At 39.7% G+C, this 18,587-nt stretch overlaps 2 protein-coding genes across 2 annotated transcripts; both read left to right on the forward strand.

The window, feature by feature from the left end:
* The first annotated feature begins 1,611 nt into the window (after window positions 1-1,611).
* Window positions 1,612-3,474, forward strand: LOC145463347 (contactin-associated protein-like 3B). Its single transcript, XM_081447097.1, has one exon. It carries the CDS (start codon window positions 1,652-1,654, stop codon window positions 2,861-2,863), a length of 1,212 nt encoding a protein of 403 aa, XP_081303223.1. The 5' UTR covers window positions 1,612-1,651; the 3' UTR covers window positions 2,864-3,474.
* A 650-nt stretch (window positions 3,475-4,124) lies between these two features.
* LOC145462354 (kinesin-like protein KIF22-B) lies at window positions 4,125-16,627 on the forward strand. Its single transcript, XM_081445846.1, has 20 exons — window positions 4,125-4,537; window positions 5,120-5,247; window positions 5,642-5,680; window positions 6,228-6,343; window positions 6,796-6,882; window positions 7,550-7,608; window positions 8,053-8,116; window positions 8,299-8,408; window positions 9,494-9,569; window positions 9,851-9,895; window positions 10,177-10,327; window positions 10,841-10,893; window positions 11,187-11,234; window positions 12,024-12,079; window positions 12,382-12,497; window positions 12,895-13,013; window positions 13,651-13,717; window positions 13,981-14,105; window positions 14,509-14,568; window positions 15,433-16,627. The coding sequence occupies exons 1-20, from the start codon at window positions 4,353-4,355 to the stop codon at window positions 15,463-15,465; spliced, it is 1,737 nt and encodes a 578-aa protein (XP_081301972.1). The 5' UTR covers window positions 4,125-4,352; the 3' UTR covers window positions 15,466-16,627.
* The last annotated feature ends 1,960 nt before the right edge of the window (window positions 16,628-18,587 follow it).

The raw sequence follows: 18,587 nt of genomic DNA on the forward strand, positions 1-18,587 counted from the left end.
ATAACTCAGTGTAACATGAGGTCCCGACCATCGTAGTGATAAGAATAGTCCTATCAGTGTCCTAAAAAAATTATGAAAAAAAACTAAAGAATTGAAAAGCGACATATTCTCAGAAACAATACTAAATCTGGGATTTGTAGAACGAAACGACTAGAAGTATCCCTACCCCGCCCCCCCCCCCCCCCCTCTCTCTCTCTTGCCCGGATTGGATGCTAGCGCATCCAGAGTCCGGCCAGAAAAAAAATTATGACTGAGGTAATACATGTGCATGGTTAAATTCTCCTTCTGAATATTTAGGGTGTTTATGATGACTGTGAACAACAAAAAACAAAGAAAGTGACTGAGGCAAGTGCTTCCGTGTGCCTGTTACTAGTTATGGCCTGACGTTAGAAGTATTCCACCCGCATTTATGTCAGGTCAGCCCCAAACTGAATTCACCTATACCAATATATGCTCCTGTAATGTCATGTCAAACATCATCTTTGTAAGAGTCTTATTATTTGACCTCCTTACTCCAGTTGGTAGCAGCGATCGTTGTCTACCAGCGAATAGAAAAACGACGAGAGCGCAAGTCAGATTCGCGTATTTCCAACCAATACTGATGAGTGGCTACTAAGTATTTTCTTACGTCTACAAAATGATTCGATTAGTTTATTTCTTTCTCCTTTTGATATAGATGTTGATGAATGCCACGCATCAAGACATAATTGTCACGCAAAAGCTTCTTGCGTCAACACCATTGGTTCTTATGATTGCTTCTGCGAACCGCCTTACGAGAGAAGTGGCCAGATTTGCCAAAGTATGAAACACATTTTCACGTTCATTATGATAATCATTTAGGGGTGACTCTTGCGGCTTTTCAGCTCAGTATCTTACCTTCGCGCAACACAGACCGTCAACGAGAGCCAGCTCACCCCAGCAGCTACGCGACTAGTAATCCTGAGAAGCACTATCTATTGTAACTGAATTTATATCCATTGGTTGAACGGCCGGATCCCTGTCAGCTGGTTTTCGTTTAATATGTTCAAGGAGTTTTCCAGAATAAAATAAGTTTTTCAAATTTAAATTCATAGAGAGTAGCAGCTCGTCCCTAGTCCCACCCAGCCATTGCAGTCCTTTTTGTGGCCAAAGTTTTAACCAGTTTTAATATTTTTAATTTGTATAGTTTAAACGTTCTGGTCCGTTTAAAAACATGTAAATAAGCAGTTTTAACTTCCGCTTTATTTCCATTTTACACTTATTTGTCCACAATTAGTTTTTATTATAAGGAAATTTTCAAGGTAGAAATTTTTAAGGTAGAAACATCAACTCGGAAAAAATTCATCACCTAGACATCATTTGGCTGTGTGACTGCCCGATGCGGTTCCAGTCAAAAGACCCACATTTCACCCTTGCTCACCATTGAGTCTCCAGTAGCTCAGTAGTTAGAGCATCCGACTAAATCACGGTGGGTCGTGGGTTCAAATCCCATCTGGAACTCCAAATTTTTTTCCGAGTTGATGTTTCTACCTTAAAAATTTCTACCTTGACAATTAGTTTTTGTACCGAGCTAAAACCTTGACTCGTAGTGACAATTTTTCATTTCAATGTGTGCGTATATGCCGAGCCAACTGTTATTTTTTCAGTGCCGCCTACTTTTCTATCAGAGCCAATGTCAATAATTGTCGAAGAGCAAGAGAACGTGACTTTCACGTGCTCGGCGGATGGTGATCCACTGCCTACCATCACGTGGTCAAAAGAAAATGGACACCTGCCAGTGAACAGGTCTGTTGAAACTGAGGGGAGCTTGTTACTGTTAAACGTTTCACTTGAAGATTCTGGGAACTACACGTGTAAGGCCACCAGTGAAGTGGGAAGCGTTTTATCGTCTGCGGAACTATTTGTACATTCAGTCCTCAAATTTAAAGAACTACCTCCCTGGGATGTGTATTACGTCTATGTCGGTGACTCACTGACTCTCCCTTGCTCAGCCGAGAGTGACCTGGAACCAACAATGGCATGGATTGTACCGTACCGCGAAGGAATTAGTATTTCCCTCAATAACACTCTGTTAATTACCTCCGCTGAACTGTCACACGACGGCTCCTACATCTGCGAAGCCCAGAATGACATTATCATATTGCAAGTATACATTTATGTACACGTTCATGCTCTGCCTTCATGTCAAGACATCAAAATACGACAGGAAGACTCGGCCGGCAGCATGAAGGACGATACCAGTGGATATTACTTCATCGACCCCGATGGTGGAGATATCGGAGAAGCGCCTTTTGAAGTATTTTGCAACATGACCATGGAAAATGGGCGTGGCGTGACGATTATAAGCCATGACAGTGAGAACAGATCACTCGTTGATGGATTTGAACCAGGTGGAAGCTATAAACGAGATGTAACTTACACAGGCGCAAACTTATCTCAAATTACAAGTCTTATCAGCATATCAGCTGGCTGCCGTCAATTTATCAAGTATGAGTGCTTCGAATCCAGCCTGCTGGCTGGTGACACTGGCTGGTGGGTGTCACGTGACGGCTTGACCATGAGGTATTGGGGCGGAGCACCTCCCCACAGCGGAAAATGCGCATGCGGAGTAGATCAAACCTGCGTGGGGACTGAAAAGGTTAATTGTAACTGCGATTCAGACATAAGTGAGTGGCTGGAGGACAGCGGCCTTTTGACTGATAAAAGCACTCTTCCTGTAAAGCAGCTGAGGTTCGGAGACACTGGGGAAGCAAAAGCGAAAGGCTATCACACGCTGGGGAAGCTAATGTGTTACGGGAGAGTGATGGACGTAGACTCGGATGGTACAGGAACCGAGGAATTCAGCCCTGAGAGTTTTACCTTTACTACACCGGAGCTCGCTTAATACAGACTTCTCACAGACCGAAATATAAACTGCCGTACATTATATCAACCTGAGCTGGGTTAAACTTAGTACACACTCCTTGGTAGGGAACATTCAGAGAAAGTTTCGAAAAAATCCTTCGACAATCCTCCTTCACCTTAACATGGCCTAACCTTTACTAACACAATAATATCAATTCTATGATAGCGCGGTTTTCAATTGAGTGTTGTAGAACCAAAGCCAAACCAATTACTTACCAATTAGATTATTCAGCCAATCTCAAACTGTAAAACCAAAACCAAAGTAACTGCCTGATTACTTTCGACACGCAATTGAACACCGCTCCATCATGACAGCTATATTTTTTTGGACTCTCCATCGACTCCTGTCCACTGTTCAATGATTACATTTTGGTCTAACTTACTCCCCTACTGAACACGCCGCCATCACCGCGTAAAGTTGGGCAACCTGCGAGTTTGAATAAGTCTTCAACGCCATGGCCGCGCCTTATGATCACTCTATTAATACAATTTTTTCGGCCAGAAGATAACGCATACTCTGTAATTTTCTGATTTTAATAATTCTGTTTATGAGGTTAATGGAAACGCCTCTCATACGACCACAAATTTTTTCCCAAAACGGGATTCCACTGAAGCTGTACTATTATAGTCTCTTGACTTACCTACAACATTGAGTATGTATTGATGTTATCATTAGAAACTTGATTTTCATCGCTGTTCACTTGGGCTTTTTGCACGTATTTGCATGCTAAGGAATTTCAGAAATATGGTTCACCAGGCGCATGGATGCTTTTCGGCTGGGTCGGGAACTTAAAGCTCGTCAATTTTTCATGTCATCACGGTCATTTTTGACAGTTCGCCCCGTGTAGTCCTATGCTGTCTGATTTGCAACGAGAGAATAAAATGAATGTGTACGTAAAATATTTATCAATGAGATGAGTGTAATTTCGATATCATGGTAGAAGCATAAGCAGGAATATTAAAATAAATGCAAACTAAATATTATTTTGAACATTATTTAACCCTTCTCATAAACACATTTCTTTAAAATTTGACATGTAGATAAAATACAAAAACTACATGACAATGCACCTACCAAGTAAAGGAAATAGTGAACGCACGTTTTGAGAATCTTCTTGATCAGCTTGTCCCCACGATGCACATGTATTTTGATTTACTTGTACAATACAATTTAGCAAAGTCACACGAATAAATGTTGATTTTGTTGTTTCACAAACTTTTTATTTTATTACAGAGCACATTCAGTGTCACAACGAAAAATAGTCGGGAACTTTGAATGTTTTTTTTTCTTTGCTTCTTGGGCTGACTGGGTGAACCGAGAGGAACTGAACAGAGCTTGTGATTGGACAATGTGAAGAAATTAGCATACGGCTCGCGTTTTTGAAAGGAACACGCAAAACAAGCGGCCATGTTTTCCTCTGCATATTAGTCGCTTCGAGCAAATTACAGTTGTTTTTGCGTCCCGATTTATGGCTGTACATAAAAAGGAATGTAAGGTTCGAGTGCTAGTGCGCTTGCGACCCGAAAGTGCTGACTATAAAGAAAAAGAAGGGAGCCATCAAGATGGAATTCCCGATCGTTGTGTTCGAGCTGTGGATTCTTCAACACTGGAATTGTGGAATTGTAGAAATTCTGATGAGTCAATTCGCTACCGGTGAGTGTTAAATATGAGGATAGCCGTAGATCACCTTATGGGAAACTCAACAGGATTTCAATTGAATCGCGGCTTTGATACCATGCGGACGATTCGTTAAATAAATTAAAAGCAAACGACGATAAAACAGCCGATAAAACATAACCTCACATTCTTCTGAAAACCAGATATACAGTAGGGTATCCGGTCACTTCGCTCCATGGTTAGATCGCTCCAACGCGTATATAGATTATTCCTCGTTCTTTCATCCACTGTACTGCCAAGCCAAGCTCGGTTTGCTGAGGTAGCGAATTCGGCCTGTGTGGCTGGAGCGAACTGACTTGCAGTGATCTAACCATGCAGTGAAATGACCGTAATTCGTTGGTAGACTTGGAATTTTAGCTTCTGTGTAACCTTAAATTATAAGTTTTGTAGCGTTCTGACCGGACAGGAGACCTCTAAACTTGCACTAGAAATGTAATTCGTACTGTCATGTAGTTTTCCTAAAATCGCATCAGTTTTTAAGCTACTCAATTAGCTACACTGGTCAGATGTTTTTCGTTTGAGTTTTCGTATTTTAATTGTCTGCCCTGTGTTATTCAGATTCAATGGCTTTTTTGATGAAGACAGTACACAAGAGACATTGTACCACAACTCAGTTTGCCCGCTGATTCCTTATGTGCTACAAGGCCACAATGCCAGTGTGTTTGCATATGGTCCCACTGGGGCAGGTATGGAGATCTTTCAGTTGTAAACTTCCTTACAAAACTATCTGTCCGAAATAGAGAATACACTGTATATTTAAAAAATGCCAAATAAGACAGAGAAGCTTTTCTGTGAGCAGTATCTCCATTAATCCATTAAAAAAAAGTCTCCATTAATTGTCAAAGAAAAAAATACTAACAGACAGACAGACGGACAGTGAAAATAACCTGCTCCCTAACCCTGGAGCCCAGCCCTTATTGAAATCCCTGTACCCTCCACATGTGAGAAATTCTTGATCTTTGCAGTCTCACTCAAGGGGGCAGAAAGATGAGAGACCCTGAAAATGAGGTTGCCAAAACTGTAAATTAGATAGTACATTTATGAACTGAATCCTTATTTTTCCTTTTACAACAAATGAAGGAAAAACACACACAATGGTTGGATCACCAGAACAACCAGGTTAGTAGAATGTCCTGGCTTTTTATTAAGTTGATAAATGTGGACAATTTAGTACCTTTATTAACTGCCTACATGTAATAGCAAGGTTGTGAAGCTGATGTGTTGAGTATTGGTGCTTTATCTGAGCAAAGGGCTAATGCTTGGAATGTCAGCCGTACAAGCACACTTCAGAAATTAATTTAGCTTTTTCTTCAAGTTGATAAAATGTATTATAGCTAAGTGTTTTGCTTGCTTAACAGTGCAGACCAACAGTTTCTTTGGACATTGAGTCTCTTCTCACATCTTGGCTTTTTGCTCACAGTCTTTTGAACCTCCCTCCATAGATTTTAATTTGAAGACTGTGCATAGTTCAAGGATCAAGGCATGATTAAATAAATATTTGATCAAATATTAAATGAATTTATAAAGAAATACTAGATACCCTGCAAGCCGCTCTAAGGTACTTGCATGTGATATATAGGGTTATGACAGTTTAATTACTGATAAAAAAATGTGTCTGCATAATAGAATCTCCACTTTTGTTTTGTTTTTCTACTAACTTCTGCAGGATTAATACCAAGATGTGCAGCTGAATTGTTCAAACTGATAGATTCACTCTTGGATTCAAATTCACAGTGGAAATACAAGGTTTTCTTTTCATACCTGGAGATATACCAGGAAAAGGTGGCTAATATACTATTATATATCGTTATATTATTCCATACACAGGAACAGGTGACCGTTCTTCACAGTATTTTTCTGAAAATTATTATTAATAAATTTTCACAGAGCTCTCGCGGGATGAGAGTCTCATCTTGGGAGACGAGAATCTGGTCTCTCTAAAGGGTGGTAACTTACTTTGGAGCGGTACTGTAATTAGAGGGTAGGTTGACAGAAGGGGATCAGAAAATAAGAGATCTTTATTTTGGTCCCTCCCCGTCCCTTTAGTAACCCCCTTCATGCTTTCACCTTTGGCACACTTCACTTCACTTTGAAATTGAAGTAAAAAACATTTAGTTTATGAATCAAGATTTATAATAGGTATTTGTAACTGAAGGACACATTGCCTCTTTTTTTAACCTGACATTGTGAAGTGTATGTACTTACTGATTCTGAAGATCTGATCTTGGTATCAGATTAAAGACTTGTTGGATCCCAAGAAAGATGATTTACCAATAAGACAAGATCGGAGACAAAATATCATCATACCAAATTTAACAGAGGTAAAGTTGATAGTCTTACAAGCACTTTAACAACACATTATCACAATTAATTTATCTAATTCTCTTCTAAAGCAAAATGTTTCTTTCGTTGGTAATGTTCCATTTTTCACACCTTGTGAAATTAATGTCTGATGAAAATTGTCGTTCTTATCTCCCAAAAGATCTCCTCCCCCCGGAGATGATATAATTGCATACATGATTGCACAGGTCTACAGTCATGTGCTAGGTATTCTTCAGTGGCCATGAGTCAGCGGCTTCCCACATATCATCTGCATGTATACCAGAACTACTGACAACACATTACAAGAAGCTGTAGAGAATGCATACCATATCAGCAGGTCACATATGTATTAACCAAAATTAATAAGACATGTCATAAAGTTGAACTTTAGTTCATAGTATAATCATAAATGAATTTTTTTTCAGGATTGGTACCTTAATGATGGCATGTGTAACTTGTTGAACACTGTTCATTCTAGCAGTATGTGGGATGCATGTCATATGTGAACCCAGTAAATGGCCTATCTCATGGAGAGTCTCTCTGTAGCTCGGCTTTTAGAGCACCTGGCGGGTATATCGGGAGTTATGGGTTTGAATCCCATCATGCACTCAGATTGTTTCCTTGCCTTACACTTGTGACATGCTGAAAATTTCACCTTTCTTTCAGATGCCAATAGAAACTCTGGGTGAATTTATGTCCTTATTTGAAAAGGCCAGTCAGCAGAGGTTTGTATGTTTAATTGCTGCCCATGTATCACTTGGGAATGAAATTGAATGTTTAAAATGATACCTGAGAGGAAGTGATGGTTGACAAGCATTTCTCAGCTTATTTGGACTAATAATATTGAACTTCCTTGAAACCAAACAAAGATGTGTACCTGTCAGTGGGTTGGTTTTGATCCTTGCAGGAGATTCTCGTAGTTTTGATCTATAATTTTAATAAGTGGTTTACTAGGACACATGAAGTAGCTAGCCATCCCAAAGGACCAATAATTTGCTGTCTCAAGAATGAGGTTTTAAGTTAAATGAATGACAGTTAATAATAAGTTGCTGCTAATTGAACAGAATTTGCTGAAAATTATTTTAGCATTTGTTACATTTTTTTTCTATTTAGCAAATAATGGAATATAATAATTTAGAGAAGTTGTATTAAATGTGATAATCTTTTAGGACAACTGCAGCTACAAAGCTGAATCCACACTCTAGTAGAAGCCATTCTATTGTGTTGATGAAGGTACTGTACTGTACATTTTTTTCTTACTAAAAATCAGTCAGTGACAAACCATTTTTGAGGAACTGGTCAGGACCTTTTTCTTTCAAGTAGTTTATGCCACTGTAATACTGTAGCAATATTCGTTTGCACGCATTGCGGTCCTGTGGTTTTAGGTAATACGTGTAGTTTTGAATTCTCTTCAGGTTCAAAAACAGCAGCCACTAGCACCATTCACAAAACTCAGTGGAAAGTTTTACCTTATTGACCTGGCAGGATCAGAGGACAATAGAAAAACAGGAAATGAGGGAATAAGGTGCTCTATAATGCAATACTTGATATTTTATGGTTTCTACATGTATGAAAAGGACTGTGGTGACTAAAGTTCTCTTAGTAGAAGTCATCTTCAGGGTCATGTGATTTTCTTCTTCAAAAAAATCCCAGGCCTACCCTGATGAGTCTGAGGCCTAACACTAAATGAACTATGCTAATACTCCTGATTTTATCCCATTTTTAAAACTAAAGTTGAATCTGCTCCTTATCCTTGTATCCAGTTTGCGTTACTTTCGTCAATCTCCGTTTCCATTGGCTCACCAGCTGTTTACAATAGGAAAATCATTGGAGGGAGGGGGGAAAGGGTGGGGTAAATTGCTGGTTTCTGGAAATTCAGTAGTCTGCCCCAAAATGATCTTTGCTAATTGGTGAAGTTATGAGTGTAAGAGGTCCTAAGCTGGCCGATCTGGAAAGACTTTGTATCACTGACTTTGAGGTGGGCGAGGGGGAAGAAGAGACACCGAACTTTTTGTGGAGGAATGATATCTTTTGAAAGTGAAGAATGATCATCGCAGTTAATTTTCCAATTTAAGCAGTTGGAAAGACGAAGCCTGAGAAAAATCAGGGCTTCAACGGGATTCGAACCCGGTATCGCGGAGGTCACGGGTTCGAATCCCGTTGAAGCCCTGATTTTTTTTTTTTTTTCAGGCTTCGTCTTTCCAATTGCTTAAATTGGAAAATTAACTGCGATGATCATTCTTCACTTTCATCTACAACCGCAGTTCATATATGAATTATTTCATATAAACTTCACATCATTTCACTCCTCACGGGAAGATATGAACTCAATTAATTGACCTCGCTCCCAATGTGTGGCTTCATAGCTCAGTTGGTAGAGCATCGCACCGGTATCGCGGAGGTCACGGGTTCGAATCTCGTTGAAGCCCTGATTTTTTTTCAGGCTTCGTCTTTCCAATTGCTTAAATTGGAAAATTAACTGCGATGATCATTCTTCACTTTCATCTACAACCGCAGTTCATATATGAATTATTTCATATAAACTTCACATCAATGATATCTTTTGTGACATTAATCGTACTTACAATTATTAAACCTTCTAATTTTTAGGTTGAAAGAAAGCGGTGCTATCAATGGTTCGTTGTTTGCTCTCGGGCAAGTCGTGGATGCGTTGAACCAGGGTCTGGTGAGAAGTTACATGTAACATAAACGTGGAGAAAAAGGGCGCTTTTTCATTTAGTGTTTTCTGCGAGCTTAATGTTCTCAGCTTCCTGTTCTTTGTGAGGCTGAAATGATAAAATGGGAACTAAAACTCTTATAATAAACCAAAGGAAATATAAAGCAACACTAGAGTTTAAATCTAATACAAGTCATGTAGCTTGTCTTCAACATGTTGATAGCCTCTTTTAAACTAATGTATTTTAATACGTTAGTTAATTAAGATTAACTCTCTCAAATGTTTTTTAGTCTAGAATACCTTACAGGAACAGCAAATTAACACGTCTTCTCCAGGTAAGTTGAAAAATAAAAGTTTTTTCCGGGCTTCTCATGATAGCGCGACACTTAGCTTTCAAATTCGAAAATCTAGCATAAACAGTTTTTTCATTTTGTTTTTTTGGCCTAGATCCCACGCTCTCACGACCGCTCCCACACATTTCTTTTCGTTCAGTGCCCTACGGATTCACCTATGATCATTGCTTCAACTCCTGTTAGGAGAGCTTAGAACGTTTTATCGCGAGTTGTTCGTGTGACATTTTGTCATTTTTTTTTCTGTCTTTTTTACCTATTTTCAGGACTCCCTCGGTGGCACAGCTCACGCATGTATGATTGCCAACATTGCGCCCGAACGCAGATTTTACGCAGATACAACCAACACCCTGAACTTTGCTACCAAGTCGAGAACGATCATTAATGAGCCATTTGTAAGGCGAACTGTACATGTAGGTTAGTGTCAAGACGTGAAACAGTCTGTTGGCGCTTTTCGAATTAGATTGATATAAACCCAGTTCTGGTCTTCTCAGAACATTAAATAGTGGGTATTGCAAGCAGAGGTTTTCTTTTCTTTCTTTGTTTTGCCCTTTTGACATATCAGTGTTGTTTCACTGGAATTCAATGTATCTCCGTTATATGCTTACCTTTGTATCGTTTTACACCGCATTTCATCTCCCGCTCATGAGAAAACTTCGATGGTGACATGTTGATGACGTCGCTCAACGTAGATCCGTGTACTGTCTGTGATTGGCTGTTGCTTACGCGCGAAAATTCAAACCGAGCAACGACCAATCACAGCCACGATAGGGATCTCTGCTGAGCTACGTCATCAGTAAGGAATTTTCTGGTTGAATCTCAGACTTTAAGAGCAGTAAGACTGATTGCTGTTAATTTAGTTTTGTAGTTTACCGATTTCAACTCGTGATTTTAATTAATCAATGCCATGATTTGCTACGAAATTTGCAGACAAATCAGTAGCGTTTAAGAGACCCGCTGACGAAGCCTTACTTCAGAATCAGGTAGATAATAATGACACTTTGCGCATTGATTCAAGAGTGATCAAAGAACTTGGAGAAATTTACGGAACCGTTGTGTGTTTGTATACGAACGGAAAAAAAAAAACCCGATTGCATGAGCAGAATTGATAGATAAGACAACAACATGAAATTTTAAAGAAGTAGTCACATACATGTATTAGTGGAGAAGGAGGGGAATCGGTAATATGTTAAATTTGCGGCCTTTATTTTGAGCGACAGCCTTTCGCTGTGGCTTCTTGAATCAGGCTAATAGGCTATTTCTGTTATTCTTCTAGCGTAAGCGCCTCAAACTGGATTCGTCAGTTCCTCAAGAGCATCCAAAGGTAAAATAATAGTCTTAATATAAAAGTCTTTATTAAAATGTCAGGGACGGCGTACGCGTGACTTAACAATCAATGATAAACTAACCTAAAAACCAGTCATATATATAAGCTATGTCCAGTAAGTCCATTCGAGGCTTACAACTTATCTTGTCATTTTGTTGTACTCTTACGAGTCAAACACAAAATGTTCCTTAGTGAGTAATCTCTTCGTCTAGAAAACGTTGCAGCGTTGACTTTTAGAATCTTTGCGAAAAGTAGAATTCCTTACAAAAATGTATGTTTCTTTTAGGGTGTGTTGCACGAGGCAATTTCTTGTGTAACTTGCATTGCAACAAAGGTTGCAAGAAAATCCGAATTGTTTAATGTGACAGCATCTGTTATAAAATTACTTGGCTATGCATAAATCAGAGCCGGCAGTTTTTTTCCAAAATAGCCACAATAACACGTGACCAAGTCGCGATTGCTTTTGGTCTTGCATCTGATTGGTCAATTACCTGGCGCGAGTTTTTCAGACCAATCATATCGTAGCAAAGAAAAACCAATGGTAGTCCTGATAAATTTCGCCACTATTTTCCTCCAGGTCGTCTAAAGTCTCTATCAGCACGTAAATCGAATTTGGACGCGATTGAGAGCTGATAAACAAACTCTTATGATATACATGTACAACGAAAGAAACATCCATGCGCAACAAAAACATCATCTGCTAATTGTATATGAGCTTTTGAAACTGAATTTTGAAATTTGAATTCTGAAATTGAACTATAAACTTTCTGCTTTATTTACATGCAGCCCGAAAAAAGGCCACTCCTTGCTCAAAAGCTTGCCATCCCAGCTGGAATTTTAAGGTAAGTCGTTTGCGCTTCATAAATTATTACTTTTAGTATTTTCACCCTTGTGCTTATGTTCGGGCGGACAGTGTATATGCAAAAAAGTGTAAATAATTAGTTATACTGTCTTCAGGCGGTCTCTTGATCAATTTTGTTATCACCGCTAAAGGTTAACATTGTTTACTGGTCAATGGAAAAAAACGAGGGACTGGTAGGTTATGGAATATTTGCTTTGGCCACGGATGGCAACCATATGCTAACAGGAGCGGAGACCAAGGTATTTTAGACGCACTGATTCTGACCGTGTTTGAATCCTGCAGTCCCCTTAGAGTTGAACAGAGGAAGTTACAAGATCGCCTGGCAGCTTTAGAGCGACTCACCCACGAACACTCTGCTCCGCAAGCAACGACGGAACCTGAAGGCAGCTTGTCTAAAGGTATGCCAGGGGGAAGTGGAGGTGGCGGATTTTTTTTTTTTCACTCTGAGTAAACACTCTGACAGCTAAGGGTGAAAGGACGATGTGCGAATAATTTATTACTTATAAAAAGGCTATTTAGCGCAGCTCAGTGGTTCAGTAACCCTTGGTAAACTCGCAGTCCCGTTGGCTAGGCATGCCGTCTATCGCTTGATGGTCAGCTCAGTATGTTGGGAGCGCGCGCTCGAGTTTCATCCATCATTGCCGAAACGTAATGTAGATAAGTGACTGAGATTTGCTATTCAAACATAGTCAATAAGTTTTGCGTACCAGGAGCGACTACCATTCATAACTTGTAACCACTGTGTCCTGTAAGCTCCTCTCTGACTTTACGTCCTCTCTTTGTGTTTTACTTCAGGGTTTGCTCGTTTACCGCTCAAAGACGCTAACAGATCAGATGTGTCTGATGAAATCTGGTCAAACCTTCCTCAGACTTCAGACGGAGTTCTGGATATCTCTCTGCCGTTCAAAAAACAAGTGAGAACCTAGCTTTAATAATATTTGACTGAGCTCACTAAATGAAATATTGTCGGTATAAGTTTATACAAGTTTTTCCGGTAGACTCAAAATTAAATATTTAAAGGTCGAGTTGTCGAACTTCATATGAGACGAACTGATCTGAGCGAAATAAGTTCATGATAAGTTTGACGTTTGACTCAACTGAGTTCGTCCGACTGAATTTAGATCGACCAACACGTTCTACCCGTCTGAAGCAGACGGATAGAACGATCGATCTAAATTCGAATGAAGTTCGACGTTTGACCCAACGGTCGAGCTTTCCCCCTTTGGATCGACTCAAAATGCAATTTAGTACGTCTCACGTGAAGTTTGACGCTTCACCTGGGCCTTAGAATACCCGAGACTGAAACATTTAACGTAGCTTGCCCAGTTCCTTGGGATTAGCGCTTGTTACAAGCAACGCGAGAGAGCTGGTAAAAGGCACCACGTGACCATTTATGGCGCACTTCAAATGCTACTGGAAGGCAACGCCTTATTTGCACTAAAATGCTCCCTTGAGGATTCCACATTCCAATTCAAATTTCAATTATTTCGATGTTATGCATGTCCCAGTGCATGGACGAAGGAAACGTTGTATCTGTTTTCTTTTTCGCAGAAAACCTCCTTGACAGTGGACGAAAATTTCAAAGTCAAGATAAACCCTCATTTACAGGAGACACACAGTAAGATATGCACAAATGTTTTCCTTCTTGTTTGAGAAAGTGTGTGCGTAAAATTCGGCACATTACTACGCATGCACAGCACTTATCCCGTGATCCCTTACAAACCTTGATATCATTTGCCACCTAAAATGAAACGAGAGAGACTGGGTAACACGCCTAGACTTGATATGAGTGGGGCTGGGTGTTTTAACAAGTGCAACAATGAAACAACACAACCGCGCTGATTTTACTTATCGTTGTTCAATACCTTTTTACTTTGACAGACAACGAAATTCTGAGGGTGCTAAACAATGGAACAATCAAGGAACTGAAAAAACTTCAAGGCGTCGGCCAAAAACGCGCCAAGCTTATAGCGGACTGGAGAACAGTCTGCGGGCCATTTCAGCAGGTAAACTAATGACTTATCACAAAAGATGGCTTTAAATAAAATTGTCACTTCTTTGGTAGTTTTTGTTCGATATTTGGGTAAAAATCTCTCTGGGGTTCGCTCGTAACTTGACAAAAACCAACATCACGAGACAAAACCTTCACCTATCTACTTTGACTAGGTGTCACATAAGGCCTCGCGAGTCAAAATAGGGGGAATAAAATGGAATACATGGTAAGAAAGCCACATCAAATATTATCTTAAGGAAATTTATCACGAGGAAAAGAGCTGCTCACACTTGCTCACGATCTAAAATGAAATATTTTTTGGTCAAAAGAAGATGCCCTTGACACAACCAGCTCGTGACAGAATTCATTTATTACTATCTCAGTATATGAGTTTTACTTTCCATTGACTTTTCCAGGTACAGGATCTAAAACTGATCGACGGATTTACCGACAAAATGGTAACTACTTTCCTAAAGGTATGAGCAGTGATTTAATTTTTTTAATTTGACAATAAAAGTAAGAGTAGTGATAACAACGACTGAAATATTGACGGACGCCTCCAAAACTCATAGACTCCCAGTTTGTAACTTTTATATACCAAGCAATTTTAAATAAAAGCCGTGTTAAGGAAAACAACTTTTGGACACATTTTAAAATAAGCTTTGGTCCTCTGGGTTTCAATTTGTACAGTCTCGACTTCTTCACGGATACCATCAACTAGAATGTCTTCTTAGTAGTCATGAAAACTCCTAATTCGCCCAAAACTCTTAGCAGGTCATCACAATTTAAAATCTACCATAGTTTGTATACTTCTGTCACTCTTCGGCGTTGTATGTGAGGAGGGAATGCTGGCGATTATTTCAGTTGTAAATCTTTGTTGAGAATAGAACGCACTATTCAGTTGAAAGGCTATTCCTGGACGCAGATGGAACACGCTGCGTTCTGAGGGACAGAGGGGACTGGAGGAGTTTTGTCAATGGCCTCTTCTCCGAAATGGAGTATACTGGCTTCAGACCAGATTAGAAATTTATCTTTGTTCACACGACTGACGAGCTGGAGTTTACGAGAGTCTGTCATTTGACCGTCAACTGACATGTACTCTTGTCGACTTTTGTTTACCCTCCACAAAGTTTAATTTGCTCATGAATCGACAACAATGTTCGTATTTCTCGCGTACTCCTAGCTCATTTGACCGCGCGTTGTCGATCGCGCGTCGATAAGCAGGCCTTTTTCCGCCCTGTCGAGAAGAGTTGAAGACAACTTCCTTCTTCTCTTGTCGTCGTTTGATCCCAGGTTAACAATCAGCTAACATTCGTTTTTCTCTTGGTTTCCTCTCACAGAACAACCTTTTAAGCCGAATCACATTCAGCTGACGAAAGATACCTTAAACCTTCGTCGAAACAATCACTGCTCCTGCCTACTAATAACTTAGTCAGACAGCAGAACTTTGCATGAGGAATGTCAACACAAGCTTGCCCAGAACAGTCTTTTGTTGCTACAGTTTACAGAAAGTTACCTTGTGCCTCTGTTTCAAAACGAGTCTTCGTGCAAAACCTTTGTTATGAAAATTTTGATTTGCATGAAAATGGAGCCTGTAGGCGGAATCATTTTCATATGAATGGTTTTGCACGTGGACTCGTTTTGACACAGAGGCAAAAGGAAACTCGGGAATATCCTATTATTTTTACAAGGGAATTTGAGTAGTTTATAAATCTAGATTTATTAAGTGATGACGTTTTATGAATCAAGAGAAAATTAGAAGGCCGATGAACCCTAGCTGCAAAGGAACAAGTCGATGAATCGATCACTAACCGCACGCTTGATAAGGAAGTAACAGCTAACTCCAGAAACGGGCTAAATGAATCCTAAAGGGATATGGTCTACTTGTAAGTCTCGTGCCCATTTTGTGCTCGCCTTAAGTTCGATTTTGTCCTTGTTAATTAGTAGCTTATTAAAGTCTCTTTTTGTCATTTTAAAAAGGTTTACGCAAATTTCTGATGAAAGCGGGAAAATATTTTTTGACAGGAAGTCTGTTTTTTTTTTCTATAGGGGTTATTTTTGCCCTTTCTATGGCATTTCTAGGAATTGCTGTGATGACTTGAAAATAGGCTAAGAAAATTACAGCTCTAAAGATATTTCTCTGTAAATTTTGTGTACGACGTGACGTTATCATCAGCGTCTAGGAGACCCTGGATGAGATAAACACCCTTTTCAAACCAATTTTTGTAGGAGATAGAGCATCCGTCCAACAATATGTCTTTATTATTGAATAAAACAAATTCTTGATGTGAAAAAAAAGTCGTTGTAGGATGTCTTAAATTGCAGGAAATGCTGAAGGATTTCTTTGTAGAACTGGGGTAAATTGATCCTTGCAAGAAAATTTTTTATCGTAGTTATAACTTTAACAATTATTCCAGGAGTGCACATTGGTATGGGATGATGGCTAGTCAACGAGGTACGTAGCACCAAGTTGGCTTTAATCATCTCATATCCAACAAGCGTAAGTGAAGTAATCGTTTTATTAAAAATGCCCTCAAAATATGAAAAACTAAAAGAAAAGAGAAGAAAAGATGTGCAAAAAATTACACTTAGGTAACCATATTTGTAGAGCACCGTATAATATTGTTCATACCCCAGGAAGGCTAAGCCATTATGGTGTGAAATTAGTGAAAGTAGCCCATTTTACAGTTCTGTAGTTAGTTATCAGGTCTGCGAGCAAAAGCCTTTGTACATGCCAGAGAATGATCCAATGAATTCAATTGTAACACTCACTTTTACTTTGAAATGTAGGAAAATGACTCCAAGAGAGCCAGACACTCAAAAAGACCGCTGATCGATGCACTGTCAACATCTGTCGTCTTGCGGATCATTTCTGACATGTATATACAGGCTAATAAGTACATAATTTTGTCGGTTTTTACAAAACTGTGCACGGTTTACAAGTTATTACTTTTACTAGAACATTATAGATGCCACAAAAGACAATAGGATTCTCTCTAGGCAATGCACGAAGATACAGTGTTGTTATTTTCTAGACTGAGATAAGCCAAGGCGACTTGTGAGAACTCTTGCATTTGGCCCATGAGCAAATCCTCTGCATTAGGATACGTTGGCAGACCTAAAGTCTCCAGGTTAAAACTGAGGACTCTCAAGTAAAACACACACAGCAGCACTCCACGGATAACCGTTTGGCAAGCTTTTTCTTCGTTCTTACCTCTCCTGGCTTGGAATTCCTTTAGACATTTAAAAACTACTTGGGCCCATTTATCAGATTTTAGAAAAACAGATCGGTTTACACTCTGTAGCCGATTGACGAACTCTGACTGTTTCTCTTGAGGCATCGCTTTAGGCTTGTCCCACGCCAGCACACCACAAAGGCCATTCGCTTTGAATTCTTCAAAAGCTTCTTTGATGCCATCAAACAAACCACCGAGAACATCCATGGCGTTGCTTTTGAATTCACGGTTACTGTATTGGACTAAAAACGAATGCAGAGCAGCGATGATTTCAGCATTCTCCGATAGCTCAACTTTCATGTTGGTATTCTGAACGGCTTCAATTTTAACGACAGGTGCAATGGTTAGATCGGTTGTTATCCAAAAATGTGACGATTCCAACCAATCAATCAAACCATTGAAGAGACTTCTTCCTTCCTGGACAAAGATGTCACCAACTTGCATCCTGGCATCATCCCCAACGTAGTTGATTTTTCTTGGTAAGGACAGCTGTCCGATTGGATCGCCACTTGTACCAGCAGTAACACTCATCCCCATATCAATCCCAAAATCTCTCCAGCCTTTCACCCACTTTTCAGCGTCCGTAAGCCGTTCGAGTGTTTTTCGATTGAAAGCGAACTCGCCCCCAATTGGCTGGCGAAGGACATTACGGGTGACAGCGGAGTAGAGTGGGAACATGAGATGATTGGTAGCTCTGCCTTCATACTTGTGTCGCCAGTAAAGTGGAACAAGATACGAATATCCCTGAGAGAGTCCAAGGCACATGCGATATACAAAGCCATCTGTACCTGAGAACAAAATCAATAACTTGTCATAATATGGCGGGCCTATTACAAAATGAAAGAAAATTGTGTCTTCTTAGTGATTCCTTGAGTGATCCGAGTTTTGTTTAACAGAAGGCTGAGAGAGGCCTTTTACGGGTTGATTTCGTCATCATCGTCATCATCGTCATTATCATCATAATCACTCTCGCGCTAGAAGGCTCGTAAGGTCAGACCTTTTACGGAGTAAGTTTTCATGGGTATTTTTCGTGATGGGTGCATAACACCAGGCCCCAGTTGTTAAGAAAACGAATAACTTTAACCAGTGATTAGGTTGCTATCCAGTAGATAAAATGTATACTCCGACCAAAGCTTTTGGTAACTTTTTTTTACACAATCACGCGTCTACTGTATACACAAATTATAGGGAAATCCCGGCACACATTTAACCTGCCCCATGGTGACCTATCCAGTGGATATAATTATCTACTCTTTGAA

This window comes from Orbicella franksi, chromosome 12, assembly GCF_964199315.1.
Source record: "Orbicella franksi chromosome 12, jaOrbFran1.1, whole genome shotgun sequence".
NCBI classification, from domain to species: domain Eukaryota; kingdom Metazoa; phylum Cnidaria; class Anthozoa; order Scleractinia; family Merulinidae; genus Orbicella; species Orbicella franksi.

Excerpts from the sequence above, each read along its gene's own strand:
- LOC145463347 (XM_081447097.1), top strand. The coding sequence starts at position 1,652 with ATGTCAATAATTGTCGAAGAGCAAGAGAACGTGACTTTCACGTGCTCG.
- LOC145462354 (XM_081445846.1), top strand. The coding sequence starts at position 4,353 with ATGGCTGTACATAAAAAGGAATGTAAGGTTCGAGTGCTAGTGCGCTTG. Across the intron at positions 5,248-5,641 it reads ATATGGTCCCACTGGGGCAG|GAAAAACACACACAATGGTT; the intron begins GTATGGAGATCT and ends CAACAAATGAAG. Across the intron at positions 12,498-12,894 it reads TGAAGGCAGCTTGTCTAAAG|GGTTTGCTCGTTTACCGCTC; the intron begins GTATGCCAGGGG and ends GTTTTACTTCAG.